The sequence below is a fragment of the Colletotrichum aenigma genome (assembly GCF_013390185.1).
Source record: "Colletotrichum aenigma strain Cg56 chromosome Unknown KSG_Cg56_contig09, whole genome shotgun sequence".
Classification (NCBI taxonomy): Eukaryota; Fungi; Ascomycota; class Sordariomycetes; order Glomerellales; family Glomerellaceae; genus Colletotrichum; species Colletotrichum aenigma.
In genome coordinates, this window is record NW_023500915.1 from 3815670 (window position 1) to 3830410 (window position 14741).

The window sequence follows — 14741 nt, forward strand, 5'->3', positions numbered from 1 at the left end:
TTGCGCCACTCTTGGCCCAAACCATAGAGTCATAGACTGGAATAAGGGGCTGGTCTGCTCATTTTGATGCTGTGGGCCATCGTCCTAAGTCGGCTCGGTCGCCGGAGTGGAGTGTTGGCTGGGCGGGAGGCCGTTCGGAGGGCGCGGGCACCGAGAGCACACCATGGTCGGACAGGCGTTCTTAAAGGCCCGAGCCCGATCTTTCGGCACCACAGCCACAGAAGACGAACCTATCGGACCCGATAGGTCCGTCTCCAGTTAACCTGCTCCCAGCCTTTGGATTTCTCTGTATGTCATTTTAAACCTCTACCAACCTCTTCACTCAGGAAACCCAACCCTCTTTCAGCAGCGGGCTAGCATTAGCTTAATCAACGGACAATTCTACCAGTTCAACAATACAGAAATAGAACGACCCACATCGCTAAGGAACACGGATCACATCTTGAAAAAAGGTCCAGATCTAAAACCAACGGGAGACGGCATCTGGTTGTGATGACGGAATAAACCTTTCTAAACTCTGGTCATCGAGAATACTTACACACAAACTATAATGACTTGTTTCATGGATGATTGACCATAGGAGGAAGTTCTTGGTAATCTTCGATTCCAAATTAGGGATTCAATCACGGAGAGGTAGGTTTAGATCGGAACATGGCACAGAATGACCACATGGACGGCAAAGACTGCCGGCAGCTGGATTCCAATATATACGCCGATGTTACCTTATAATTGAGACTTGAAGGTTGCGAAAGTTGACGGTTGCAGCTGCTATTGATTACGCTTACTTTAACCGCACAGAGGTCTAGTGAAATCATGTACATGTCAAAAGCCTGCGGATGCCGTAATGGTCCAATTCAATCGCGTGATACCCTCGCGGACTTCATTTCGAACTTCAAAATGAACTGATCCAAGAGCGGAGACATGATTTAATAACCAATAGCAGAAGAAGACGTTCATCATGTGGCATGCAATCTCTCTCACCTTCGTCAACGAGTGGCGTTTTGCTCGGCATTCTCTTCAACAAACCTCGGGGCTTCCAGATCCACTCTATCTCACAAGAAACTCTCGAATGGCACCGACCATTTGCGGCGTGGCAACTGATCGTCAAGCACTTTGTAGGATATCCAAGGAGGTCACCTTGAAGTTCAACCATCTGGTTTCTTCTTCCTGGCTTACTTCGATGGCTTCTTTGCGCATAACTGAGGTTTAAAGCACCGTATCACTTCATGTTTAAAGCACACGACTCTGTCAATGTAACATGGCCGGCGTGACATTTATCGTTGTTCCAATATCTTGGCTTTCGCTGGACGCTCTCGTCTGATTTATTGCCATGGGCTCTTCAGAGACTGGCCACTCGTTGAGGATGTTGCTGGTGACTTGAGCGTTTAAATAGCACTACGATATGCTGCCAAGTTGCTTTTGCCCGTTGAGTTCACCTAAAGTGGCGCAGTTTAACCAGAGGGATCGCAGGCGAGCCCGATGAGCGCCAAGTAGAATAGAAACGACGTACCAAAAGGTCAGAGACTATTGATGACCCCATGTAGACCCAGACTCCGGAGACCTAATGAATTCATAGAAAAGATCCGAATATACGAGGATGCAGCGATGGATCCGAAAGAATACAACTAAGCAGTTGAATCCGGTCTTGTCATTTGCTGAGATCAAATGTTTATCGGCCACCTAAAAGAATATGCAAGCTTTACGGTAATTTGGTTTCCCTCTGAACCGAACAGCCGGATAACAGGTTCTCCAGCTGCTGGAATCTTCTCGACTGGGGCTTGTCGTAGTTCGACCCGAACAGCCCCCCTCTGTCTTGTCAAATAGTGTACCAATTGTTGGCCAGAAGTTGGTGAGACAGACATCTCCACGGCGATCGGGCTTAGGGGCCCTCGTAAGCTTCTTGCTTGGCATGGCGTTCGGTACTAGGCTTTCCTTTTTGGAGAATGAAGACTTCAATTTCTGCTTAGCTTAATGGCGCCTACTGTGCTACGGGCGAACTTAGTAAGAAGGTATGATTTCACATCGTGCATAAGGCAGACTGCAAGGATTACCTGGATGACCTGTTTGCTCTTGGCTCAGGGTAAGGCAGCAATCTGTGGCCTTCGAGCGCGTCTCACCACACTCTTAGTGGTGAGACAGAGTGACATATGAGCCCCTTTGCAAAACGAGCCCTCTCGATGCCGGCAAGGTGTGCTCGGATGGTTCTACAAGAGGCACTCTCGTATTACAGTCGAGCTTTGCCATTTTGAGGTAACATGCCGCTCTACACGTGAATCAGGTCGAGGATAATCAACATCTGTCGGGTTTCCCACTTAGGTTAAGGCATGACGAAGGTGTGGTTCATGGCATTTCATGAGCAGTGATCTGTGAACCTGCTCTCTGCGTCTAATGTACCTGAGTTAAGGCCACAGGTTCTTGCACCGTCGTACTCTTTTGCATTAGAGCAGGCCTGCAGCAGCCAAGCCGTTATAAAGACAAAAGGAGGTTAGTGAGACATTGGCTGTCTCAGAACTTAGTGCCATTGCATTTGAGCGATTAATGGTTGGTAGCCTGATTTACGTCGTCTCTGGATTAGGGCTAAATTTCAGCAACCGAGCTAAAGTTGGGAAGGCAAACTGGAGGCAGGCCAGCGAGACGTCGGTTGCCTTACTGGGATTGACGGCATTGAATAGCGGTCGCCTGACTTACACATACAAGAGCAAACCTCTTTCGCAAGATTTGTTCACTCCTTCTCAAAGTTTCAGAGCTGCGGTCTTGCAAGTGCCGAAAGTAGCGCTACGTCACGCGCCCTATTCTCCTACCGCTGTTCAGCAATCTGTCCTCAACAGAAGTTCGGTACTTTCTTGATTCTCTAAATAAGGGGCCATGGTATCGAGCACTCCAAGACCATCCCTCGAAGAAGTACTACGAAGGAGAAAACTAAGCTATGAAGAACAAGACAGACTGGCACAGGAAGATCGTCAGAGGTATCTTCCATTAAATAGAAACCGTCTACCATAATCAAGTTGCCCTCCATTCTGATCATGCTCAATAGTAAATACCCCCCAAAGCTACACTTCAAGGATAAGTTCCACAGAGGAGGAAGCTCTGCATCGAAACTTGTTCAAAAAGCGCTCAAAGACCGTCTGCTTGACCCCAACACGCTTTGGGCCTATGAAGATATCATCGACCCACATCCGACATCCGCTTCCAACGAGTAGGGAAATACCTGGCGACGGTGGAATACACCTCTTCACCTCGCGCTTCTTTGCTTTGATTATGAGTCGGCTAGGATCCTCCTGCGTCACGACGGGGATCCGAATATCTACAACGCAGAAGGACGTACTGCTATTCATGAGGCTATCAAGCTTCACAACATCGAAGCTATCCGTCTTTTTATCCGTCACGGTGCGGACCCGAACAAAGCCTCGCACGATGGACTGGTTCCGCTCCACGCAGCTCTTTGCGAAGGATACGAAGAAGTGCTTTTCACCCTGCTCGAGAACGGTGCCACCTTGGAGGCTGCCGCGCATTACGAGTGGTCGATCACGGACCTTGCTTTGCTAGCCTCGGAAGATTGCATATTAGAAAGGTTAATGTCAGATGAGTACGGACAACTACCTACTCCTCTGATGCCTTCCCCCAGAGCAGCTCCGTGCCCGGAACCTCAGAATATCGCCATCTCAGCTAAGAGGATTCTTGACGTCGTTTCAAGCAATCAAGTCCTCCCAGGAAAGACCTTGTATGAGGCATATCACCACTTGTTGTCTGTACTGAATATGCCTCGGGATCAGAAGTGGGCCACGGACGCCGTCAATGCCCTAGTTGACAATGCTATGTACAGTTTGTATAGCGTTTCGCAAATACCAAGATTGGCTCTTGCAGAGAAGCTTTGCCCGGAATGCTCAAGATTTGTGGCATTCATCAAGAGATTCTCCAGGCATACAGCCGCGGCGAAGTATGAGTCTCTATACAAAATAGTCGACTTGCATAAGAACAAGCAGGAACTCAACGACTGCGCGCTTCCTGGATGCCCCATATGCCTGACGATTTCTGGCTAGTTTCGCGAAATCCATGAGAAAAGCGACAGTGGCCAGAACCACGAGCTCTTACCTGTCAGTCTAAAGCTTCGGCGCAGTTCCGCAGTCTTCCTGGAAGGTAGAATTGATCCATACCAAATAAGCTCTTTCAGCGCACAAGCTGGGCACTCGGAATCTATTAACTTCAGCTTGAAGCCCTACGATACAGGGTTTGAATTCCATCAGGAATATCCTCTCGATCAATGCGGTGACACTAGCACTGGTTCACCAAAAGCAACGAGCGTTGCAAATCACTGGCTTCAGATTTGCAAAACCTCACCAAAGCATTATTTTTGCTGAGACACGTACGGTTCAACTGAAACCTGCAGCACTTTACCAACAAGAGTCTTGAACGTGGGCTCTGAAGACAAGGATCCATTCCTATTCGAAAGTCATGGCTTCAAAGAGTCTTATTGCATCCTGTCGTACTGTTGGGGTCTCTCGGGAAACGCCACAACTACCAAACATAATCTCGCACAACGTACCCAGAGCATTCCTCTAAGATCACTTCCGACGCTACTTCGCCAGGCCCTACTAGCTGCGAGATATTTATGGTATAAGTACATTTGGATCGACGCACTTTGCATCATACAAGATGATCCAAATGACTGGGCTCGTGAGGCAGCAGGAATGCACGAGCTTTACTCCCAGGCCGACCTGACAATTACAAGTCTTGTTGCAGCAGATTCTCGGGATAGCCTGTTTGAGTCACGCTCAAGGGAAACTTCTAGGCCTATCCCATTGAAGATTAGTCTTCCGAAAAAGTATCGCCATCCCTTCAATGAAGGTGTGTTTGAATTTGCGGCTTATCCCAGCCATCACAATTACAAGGACGGGGATTTTGAAGGTCCAGTGCATCAGCGGACCCGGACATTGCAAGAACACCTCATGAGCACACGAGTGGTCTATTTTGGCCCCGGTATCCTGTACTGGGAGTGTCTCTGCTCTTATCACATCGAACCAAATCCCGAAGCACAGTGTTTCACTAGATCTATCGGCTACAGTGGCAAAGATTTGGACACAAGGAGAAGGTTAAAACTAGCTGTCAAGACTCTTCAGCAGCAAAACTTGCCCTCTCAGAACAAATAAAGTCCCATTCGAAGTATGGCAATCTCAAGTCGAGGAATTCACCCACAGAAAGTTGACGAAGCAATCTGACAGAACTACAGCGTTTCTGACAATGTCTGAGGTGCCTTGCAATGCTGGGGGGGGACAAGTTCGCTGGCGGGTTATGGACTGGTAAACATCTGATTGCCAGTATGCGTTGGAAACTGGAGCGAGCCGATGAGGCGGACATAAGAGGCCCGTCCTGGACTTGGGGGTCTCGTTCTAGCGCGGTATCTTACAAGTTATGTCGACATCCGGGAAGGATGATGTCAAAGCCATCCGTTATTTCGATCAACATCAGCATTGATAGATCTCACAGCAATATCTCGGGTTTCATTACGCTCAGAGGCTTTCTCGGTGTTTGGAGACCTGACAACATTCCATCTTCTCGCCCTTGGCCGATGTTCGGAACGGCTATATCGGAATGGTTTGATCAAACTTCAGAATCTCAAGACAATCTCTATATCTTTGGCATGCTGGAATCTGGGAAAACGCCCAAAAGTCCGCCTTTTCCCGGCGCGTATCCTGCGTCTCCCAAAAAAACATACTGTTAGTCTTTTGCTGCAGCCTGTCGATGGCAAAGACTTGAGCACTGCTTTGGTGTTTCGTCGTGTTGGCATTGCCGAGGGAACTGGGCTTGAAGAGTTCAGTGTGTCGGATAAAGATGGAAATGATGCAATTTCCCGGTGGCGAGGTGTCACGCAGTTTGAGAGAAACCGAGTGGTAGTCATTGTCTAAGAACAGCTGCTACTCGGCCATCTGGTTGCATTAGGCTATTTTCCGCTATGGATGTTATTGGGCATGGCTTGAACGATATTCAGTAGCTATCCCATAGTCTATTCCCGAGTATTTCAAATTTATTTTAGGGAGCCAGGCGCAAGTTCTCGCTGAGGAATCAAGTCTGTCCATTCAACACCAGCGAGGCGATGTTCCCGATTGAATATACGACCAACTACTAAGGTATGCAACGAAAGTTTCACCTTTGTTGAATACGGTGCAAGACATAGGTCTACTCTGTTATAGGTGATGTTCAATATAAGAAAACCTTCTTCCTGTGTCCACACTTTTTGGATCCGCATCGGACTCATGTAGTCATCGACGGATGAGGTGGTTGATTTCGGAAAGCCAATGCAGTGGGCCCGAAACCTATAAGTACACCAGGATTCTGTTGTACCTTCGGCGTGACGGCTTACATAGTGGAACAGCATGCCTCTTCCCAAGCAACTTCATACCGATATTTGAATTCGGCTTGAATATCGTTGAGGTCCTACTGAAGCGTGGGCGACATACAAGAACGTGCACAAGACTTTGCTCCTTGCTCTGCTCTATTACAACGTAGCCCCGGTATGAGAATGGAATCACGGACTGGGAACAACATCAATGAATCGAAGGCGACCGTGCCAGATGGGCTGTAAAAACAATCCCAGCGAATTCAGGGTGACGTCGTTCGCGGCATCGGAGCCACTAGGCCTATCTCGCGGCGCGGGAGCATCCGCTGCGTCGGGGCGCGACTCCGCGAGTCGGGACGAACGGCACCCAAAAGCTTATCAGACCGCGATGAAGTGGGCGGTCCTTAGTGATCCAAAAGTGTCGTCAATTCCGCCGAGTTTTCTCCCAGTCCCGTCGAGTGAAACAGGGCGACGCTGATTGGGCAATTGGGGCGGCTAGCGTTTGCATGCGTCCCCGAACACTCCGGCGGCAATTCCGTCACGACGGAACAACGACGTCATAGCGTGCTCAAGCATAGCGACTAGGGGTCCACCATGCACCAGAGCACACACTTCCCTGCCAAGGCAAGCTCTTTTCTCTTTTCATGACGAGAGACCTTTTAATACTCTCGACCGGCCGTTTTCTTTTGATACTCCATCATCGTACATACCATTTCTCTGATTTCCAAAAGCACCAGAATGGCATCAAAAACAACACCACAAACAAAGGTCCCGACCTTCTCACCCTTCGACTATGCCAAGTTCTTCGGCGCCGGCGCGCTCGCCGCGACGCTCACCCACGGTGCTGCCACGCCCATCGATGTCGTCAAGACGCGCATCCAGGTCGACGACGCCATGAAGGGTCTCAACATGGTCAGCGCCGGGCGCACCATTATCGCCAAGGAAGGCGCCTCCGCCCTGCTCACCGGCTTCGGCCCCACGGCCGTCGGCTACCTCGTCCAGGGCGGCGGCAAGTTCGCCGGCTACGAGTTCTTCAAGAAGCAGTTCATCACCCTCGCCGGCGGGCCCGACAAGGCCGTCGACAAGCGCACCGCCATCTACCTCGGCGCCAGCGCGACTGCCGAGTTCTTTGCGGATATCCTGCTGTGCCCGCTCGAGGCCACGCGCATCCGTCTCGTCTCGCAGCGCGGGTTTGCGAACGGGCTGACGTCGGGATTCATGCGCCTGGCGCGCGAGGAGGGGTTCAAGGGGTTCTACTCAGGCTTCGTGCCGCTGCTGTTTAAGCAGGTACCGTACGCCGTCGGCCAGTTCTCGGTGCACGAGGCGGCGGTTGAGGTGATCTACCGCACCATGGGGCCCGAAAGGAAGGCCAAGATGACGCAGCTGCAGTCGACGGGCGTGGAGCTGGCGTCAGGCGTGGTTGCGGGTGTCGCGGCGGCGGTGCTCTCGCATCCGGCGGACACGCTGCTGTCGGCCATCAACAAAGGCGCAGGCGACCCGAAGCAAGGGGCCACGAGCCGGATGTTCCAGCTCGCGAAGGAGTTCGGGCCCAAGAGGCTGCTGTTGACGGGGTTGGGCCCGCGTATCGTCATGACTTGCGGCTTGGTGGCTGGGCAGTTTGTGATTTACGCGCAGTGCAAGACATTGGTTGGGGCGCCGGCTGGCATTGAGATTCACAAGGAGGAGTCGCTGTGATTGGGATGGGGGTTGATGGGTAGAGGGGATAGATGGATTCCGCAGGCGTTCTGGGCGTTTCGGGGTGGCAGAGCGGGTAGACGGAGCGACATACAATTCATTTTACGACAGTTTCTAATTCAAAAGTATTCACATGAAGCACTGATTGACTGCACGATATGCAAACGAAGCTGGGTGCTTGGTGTAGACCCTCTGGCCTGCAGAAAATCCCGAAAACGAGCTCCGGGCCATCCGTGTTCCACATTCCAGCTACACACCGCTTGACTGTTGAAAGATATCAGCATCTGAAGCGGAAAGAATACGCGCCCTGCGAACGTTGCAGATGTCTTGGGCCGTTTCAATCTAGGCGTGCCTGATGTCTCTGTTGGGGATGACCATTTCAGGACGTACGTTGAGCGCGGAAAAGTCATTTTCAAATCTTGCGGTGCATGGGCACACCAAATCGTTCGAGGCCTTCTCATGTTGCACGGCTTAGATTACATCTCATGAATCCAAGCAGCCGGCTCAGCATTCCCTTCTACCGTGGTACGTCTAGTTGACTTGGTCCCCTTCGTGGAGCACCTGTAGAATCTAGATCTAGTGTTGAAGTCAGCACAGATAGGACATGAAGAAAGCCATTCTTACAATCGTTTGTCAAGCCGGTTTAAATTTGAGTGAAGATCATCCGAACCGGAAGGTATCATATACTGGCTGAGCTGAGTGTGCTTTCTTTCCAGAGACAGCCGGTTCGACTCTTCCTCATGCGTGATCCCTCATGCAACATAACATTAGGTGGGCTAGATACAATGGCGAAGGAAGGAGCAGGAGACTCTTACGGAAGGGCCGATGATGAATGATGCCGTCTCTGGCTGGTCTTTCCTTCTTGTCATCGCCCCTTCCTTCGTACACCTCACGATGTTGGTGCAACCCCTTTGGACGGGAAGGGACACCTCTGTGTCTCCTTCATCAAAGCTTCCCGATAACAAGTGATAAAACTCAAACACCATTCCCATCCATCACCAACTCAGCTCCACATCCCTCCGCTCTGAACTGCTCTTCTTCCACTCCACACTCGCCGGAAGCCGACCAAAATGGGCCTCAAACCCGCCATACTCTCTCTCATTCTCTCCCTCAGCTGCATCATCACCCTCGCAGCAGCCGAGTCATACACCCTTACGGCCTACGCTCCCGCAATCCGCGCGATCCACGGCAGACCCATCAACGCCAGTGGCCGCCGCTTCATCATCGGCCTCGGCGCCCCGATGACTTACTGCCCCGACGTCGTCCCACGTGGTTCCTGCCCACCCGGAAACATCACCACCGTCGATGGACTCCTCACGGGGATGATGGTACGTTCTTTTGCCCTCCGTTGGGGCACCGAGCCTTTGCCTTCCTCCCCCTTTCTCCCGACTGACTATTCACTCCACAGGTCATGGTACCAGGCGGACAGAACATCTACGTCGATTCTGAGGGGTTCGTCGGCTTTACCCAGGCACACTCGGCCTCTTGGCCCGCCAACTCCACCCTGATGGACGGCTTCTACAGGACCACCGCCAAGTCCTCGTCTCGATGCGAGGCCGAGCCGCCGACGGACCTCCTCGACTTCTGCGACCCGAAGAACGCCGCCAGCGAGGGTGTGTACGCGTGTCCTTACCCCGACCTCGTGGGGACGTGGGTGCTCGTCGCAGGCAGTGCCCGGTCGAGGGCGCGGCGGGGTGATTGTGAACGACTCGAGGGGCTGGAGTTGCACGAGAGTGAGATCGAGCTTGGAGCGTGGCAGTACACGTAAGGAAGCTTCCAATCAAGCTTCCATAGCGTCAGTTCCGGTGTGATGTTGATGAGTTTCGGACTACGCACACTCTCATCACAATTTTGGTAATTTTGGTCTGGCCGCAGGGGGTCAGCTTGGTCGAACAGTACACACTTTTCTCAATTTGATGTTTAGCACCAAAGGACCTTTTTCAGTTACAATACAATACAAATGCTCTCTCTCTCAAGACGCTTAATCCAACACAAGCTCGACGTCGAACTCCTTGGCGTGGAGCTCGTACGCGGGCAGCGTAGCCGGGCCACAAGAACCCGTGCCCAGACCGTGATGCTTCCAGTCCAGCCTGACAACAGTGTCCTCCCTCTTACGCTTGTACAGCTCGTACGGATGCTCGCACTCATCCAGGTCCTTGGTGGTGTAATGCATCGCCGAGAACGACGCGCCGTCCAGATCGCCGAACCGCGCACGCAGCAGCTTCTCGCGCGGCGCGCTCTGGTCCACGACGCCGTTCTCGTCAGGCAGACGGCCGCGGAGCTCGACCCAGCGGACATCCGTCCTGTTGCCGCCGTCCTGGGGGTACTCGTAATCAACAAAGAGGTCGTCGACCGTCTCCTCCCAATTGCCGAAGGCCTGCGCGCGCTTCTTGTCCGAGTAGCTCTCGCCCGGCCCGCGGCCCCACCACGCAACGGTCTCGACGCCCTTAACGCCGCCCGTGAGGCCGATGCGGGCGAAGGTGTCCGGGAGGAGCGGCCCGTTGGGCTTGCCCTTGATCTTGATGTAGACGGCCTCGCCGTGGAAGGTGAAGGTGGTCCAGGTGTCGACGGCCCAAGCGAGGACCGGGGGCGCGATGCGGGAGTGGACGTTGACGACGAGGCCGTGCTTCTCCTTGCGCCACTCGACGCGCTTGACGTGGTGGCGCGTCTGGTCGAGGCGGCGGTCCGCCCAGTTCTGGCCGAAGCGGCCGCCGCGGTCGTTGTCGGTCAGCGCGCGGTAGAAGTCCATGACGAAGGGCTCCGTGAGGAGGTCGAGGTGCGGGCGGGAGGCCTTCTTCCAGCTGGTGAGGGTGCCGAGGGTGAGGTCGAGGCCCCAGGTGGACTGGCCCGTGGAGGAGGTGATGCTGAGGGTGGAGGGGTCGGTTTGGCGGATGGTCGGGACGGGGTCGACGAAGGGCTGGAAGAGGGTGGAGAGGATGCGGGCCATGGACGGGGGCTTGGAGAGTGGGAGCTGGCCGAAGGCGACGCGGTGGCCGGCCTTGGCCCAGTTGGTGTCCTCGGTGAGGATGAAGTCGATGTGGAGGTAGGCCTCGGCGGTGAGGTCCTTGGGGAGGCCCTTGATCTTGAGGTGCGCCTTGGTGTGGGGCCGGACGCCCTTGGGGATCTCGACCTCCTGGTCGCTGCCGATGACGAGGCCGTCGCCGACGATGTGCCAGGTCGCGGTGAGGTGGTCGAGGTCGACGAAGTCGTAGCGGTTGACGATGGTGACCTCGTTGCCCTTGATGCCGAGCGTCTGGACGGGCTCGATGGCCTTACCGTACTCGCGGAGGCCGGGGGTTGGGGTGTGGTTGGCGAAGCAGAGGCCGTCGAAGACGAAGTTCTTGTCGTTGGGGTCGTCGCCGAAGTCGCCTCCGTAGCCCATGTACTCCTCACCATCCTCGTTTTTGGTGCGGAGGCCCTGCGGATGTTAGGATGTGGTCATATGAGGGAGCTGCAAAGGCTTACATGATTGGCCCATTCCCACACGAAACCTCCCATCAGGCGAGGGTGTTCGTAGAAGGCATCAATGTACTCCTTGACGCCGCCGGGTCCGTTGCCCATGGCGTGGATGTACTCGCACAAGACCAGCGGCTTCCTCCAGTCCTTCTCGGACGCCTGGTAGACAATATCGTCGACGGAGGCGTACATCCGGCTGTAGATGTCTGCGGTTTGAGCACTACCGTCACCCTCGTAGTGGACGAGGCGAGACTGATCAATGCTCTTGATGATATCGTACATGTGCTGGTGGTTTTGCCCGTAGAAGGACTCGTTGCCCAGGGACCACAGGACGACGGATGCGTGGTTCTTGTCACGCATGACCATCTGCCTGGCTCTGTCCTCGTAGGCCTCTCTCCACTCTGGGTTATCGGAGGCAAACTTGTGGCCGTCGATGCCGACAACGCCAAAGCCGTGGCACTCGAGATCAGCCTCATCAAGGATCCAGATGCCAAGTTCATCAGCGAGGTCGTAGAGCCTGGGGTCGTTGATGTAGTGGGAAGTGCGAATACCATTGACATTAAAATGCTTCATAATAAGCAGGTCACGCTTGAGGAAATCATAAGGCACCGCGCGCCCGGAATCAGGGTGGTGCTCGTGGCGGTTGACGCCGCGGAACTTGACGGGCTCTCCGTTGATGCAGAAGACGCCCTTGATGAGCTCGGTCTGGCGGAAGCCAACCCGCTGGACCAAGCTGCACTTTTGGAAGTTGAGGACGAGCGTGTACAAGTAAGGTGTCTCGGCTGTCCATTTGTGGGGGTTCTTGACGCGCACCTCGAAGCGATTGGTGCGGTCGAAGATCTCCATGCCCTTGGTGATGAGCTTGCCGTCGGCGTCGAGGAGCTTCATGTCAACGTAGGCGCCCCGGTTCATGGTGATGTCGACGCGGAGGGTGGCATCCTTGTAGTCTTTGTCGAGGAACGTGTGGACGTGGTAGTCCTCTGGATGGAACTTGGGAAAGGCGTGGAGGTAGACGTCGCGGAAGATGCCGCTCAGCCACCACTGGTCCTGGTCCTCGAGGTAGGTGCCGTCACAGCGCTGGTAGACCTCGACCGCGAGCGTGTTCTCGGCGTCGACCTTGATGAAATCCGTGACATCCCACTCGCTGGGGTTGCGGGCTCCCTGAGAGTAGCCGACCTCGTGGCCGTTGACCCAGACGGTGAAGCCAGAGTCGACGCCCTCGAAGCGTAGTCTGAGCTGGTTGTCCTCGGCAAAATCCTTGTCGACGTGGAAGGTGGTCACGTGGCGGCCACACTCGTTGTCATCGTACGGGATGTTGGGGGCGTCCACGGGCCAGGGGAAGTTGAGGTTGGTGTACTGCGGGCCCTTTCCGTAGCCCTGGCACTGCCACATGCCGGGGACGACGATGTCGCCCCATTCCGAGGTGTCAAAGTCGGGCTTGTAGAAGTCCCGGGGCCCAGCAAAGGGCGAGGTTGTCAAGTGGAACTTCCACTTTCCGGAGAGCAGCTTGGACTTGGACTTGGTGGTGTCCCTGGTCAGGGCGTCCTCCTCATTGTTGTACAGAAAGAAGTAGCTCCGTGGGGGCAGGGTGTTGCGATGGAGGACCTTCAGGTTGCTCCAGTCTGGAGTATGCTCGGGATAGACATGAGTGGGCGAGCCACTGACCACCGTGGTGGTGGTGGTGTTGTTGTTGCTTTCTTCCTCGGACGGTCCGCCGCTGGATGAGCCCTCACTTGAGGAGCTTCCCAGACGGCGGCGGTGAGCTAGCTTTTCCATGTAGACACTCAGATGGAGGTCGGTGGTAGGCGAGATGTTGACATAGTCATCGGAGATGTCGGACATGGTTGAGACAAAGAGGGCCGATGTGCCGAGGCGGAGACGGAGACGGGAGGGCTAGCAAGAGTGGGATTGTGGGTTCAGTGTTCGGCGAGGGACGGGACAGCAAGAACGGGGCGGTGGAGAAGCAATTAACGGAGGTGGTTTAGGGACGGACATGCAGTTGGCGCAACGTACGGGGATCTCACGATGATGGGAGGGGAGGTGGTGGGCTGGTGTGATGGTGTTTGGTGGATAGATCACGATAGCCCCTTGCAGTGGTGGATGGACAGATGGGAAGCAGGAACGTAGAAGTTGGAGATGAGGTTGGAGCTGTAGCTGGAGCTGGAGCTGGCAAACAGTCGAACGGTTCGATTTGGAGCTCGAACGAGCTGGTGCCAGGAATCAGGAACGTCACCTGAGACGGCGCAGCGTCAGGGAGTGCGGGGGAATCTCAATCACGAGGTACCTTCCCTTACTGCAGTGCGTCCCTTTGGGTGCGCCGACGGGTGCAGGGGCCTGGTTTGGGGGAAGCGGGGTAGCTGATGATTGGCTGGGGAAGTCGGGGGTGCTTAGCTAATGCTTCAGAGTTGGAGCTTAAGCATTGGGCCTGAGGCACGTAGTACGTACCTTTCATACCAACACCAGCAGCAGCTACTCACAGAGGAAACAGGGACAGAAACAAACAGGAAAACACCACCAACCAACGGTCAGTGCCGAGTGTCAGACTGGGAGATACTTGCAGTGCCCAGCATGCTCGGGCGTTCGTTTGACATGAGCTCGGATATTGTCGGCCATCCATCGTCCATTCTGTGCAGTGTTCTGGAAGCTGTGCCACGAAGACGTCTCCCCTCATCTTTCATGTTCGTGATAAAACGCATCCAGCATGGGCAGCTCGCCTCTCTTTTGAATCCTCTGGGACCACTCTTCTTCTTCTCCCTCTCCCTCCTCCACAAGACCCCGAAAAACCCCAACCCTTCCTTCGCTCTCACCTCCCACACGAACCGCGCGCATCAGTTCTAGACCAGATCCCGAGTCAGTTCGGCCACCGTCCGAGAATTTCTCCATTTCACAGCCCAATCACCTGCCCTCCCCGTCTCCTCCTCGTGGCGGTACGTATCCCCAGGGGAAACCCCAGGAACCACAATTCCCCAGACGAGCCTAGCGTCTAGACCGCACCTCGGCTTTCGCCCCCGTCTGGGGATCGGGACTCTCCGCACCGGACCTCATTCCTCCTTCTTTTCCAAAGAATTTTTCTTCTTTTATTTTTCACATCGTGTGATATTGCATGGGTTGGCACGTTGGGTCCGAATCGCCTCAAAAATTGTTCCTGACAGACAGGCAATGCTCACCGCCAAGGCACAACATGTGTACGGGACAAGAGTCACCCAGATTGACGAAGCTGCTGCGCCGCACGCACAACGGCTCGTTTCCCGCCTGC

General features: G+C 54.2%; 4 protein-coding genes across 4 annotated transcripts; 3 read left to right on the top strand and 1 right to left on the bottom strand.

The window, feature by feature from the left end:
* Positions 1–2926: 2926 nt before the first annotated feature.
* On the top strand, positions 2927–3546 carry CGCA056_v013712 (uncharacterized protein; the record flags this gene model as incomplete). Its single annotated transcript, XM_037328955.1, has 2 exons — positions 2927–2966; positions 3032–3546. The coding sequence occupies 2 exons, from the start codon at positions 2927–2929 to the stop codon at positions 3544–3546; spliced, it is 555 nt and encodes a 184-aa protein (XP_037172967.1).
* A 3526-nt stretch (positions 3547–7072) lies between these two features.
* On the top strand, positions 7073–8029 carry MIR1-0 (Mitochondrial phosphate carrier protein; the record flags this gene model as incomplete). Its single annotated transcript, XM_037328956.1, has 1 exon — positions 7073–8029. One exon carries the CDS (start codon positions 7073–7075, stop codon positions 8027–8029), a length of 957 nt encoding a protein of 318 aa, XP_037172896.1.
* Positions 8030–9099: 1070 nt separating this feature from the next.
* Positions 9100–9797, top strand: CGCA056_v013714 (uncharacterized protein; the record flags this gene model as incomplete). The annotated part of the gene is made up of 2 exons (XM_037328957.1): positions 9100–9357; positions 9438–9797. The coding sequence occupies 2 exons, from the start codon at positions 9100–9102 to the stop codon at positions 9795–9797; spliced, it is 618 nt and encodes a 205-aa protein (XP_037172895.1).
* A 213-nt stretch (positions 9798–10010) lies between these two features.
* CGCA056_v013715 (Beta-galactosidase) lies at positions 10011–13327 on the bottom strand (the record flags this gene model as incomplete). Its single annotated transcript, XM_037328958.1, has 2 exons — positions 10011–11447; positions 11495–13327. 2 exons carry the CDS (start codon positions 13325–13327, stop codon positions 10011–10013), a joined length of 3270 nt encoding a protein of 1089 aa, XP_037172894.1.
* Positions 13328–14741: the final 1414 nt, after the last annotated feature.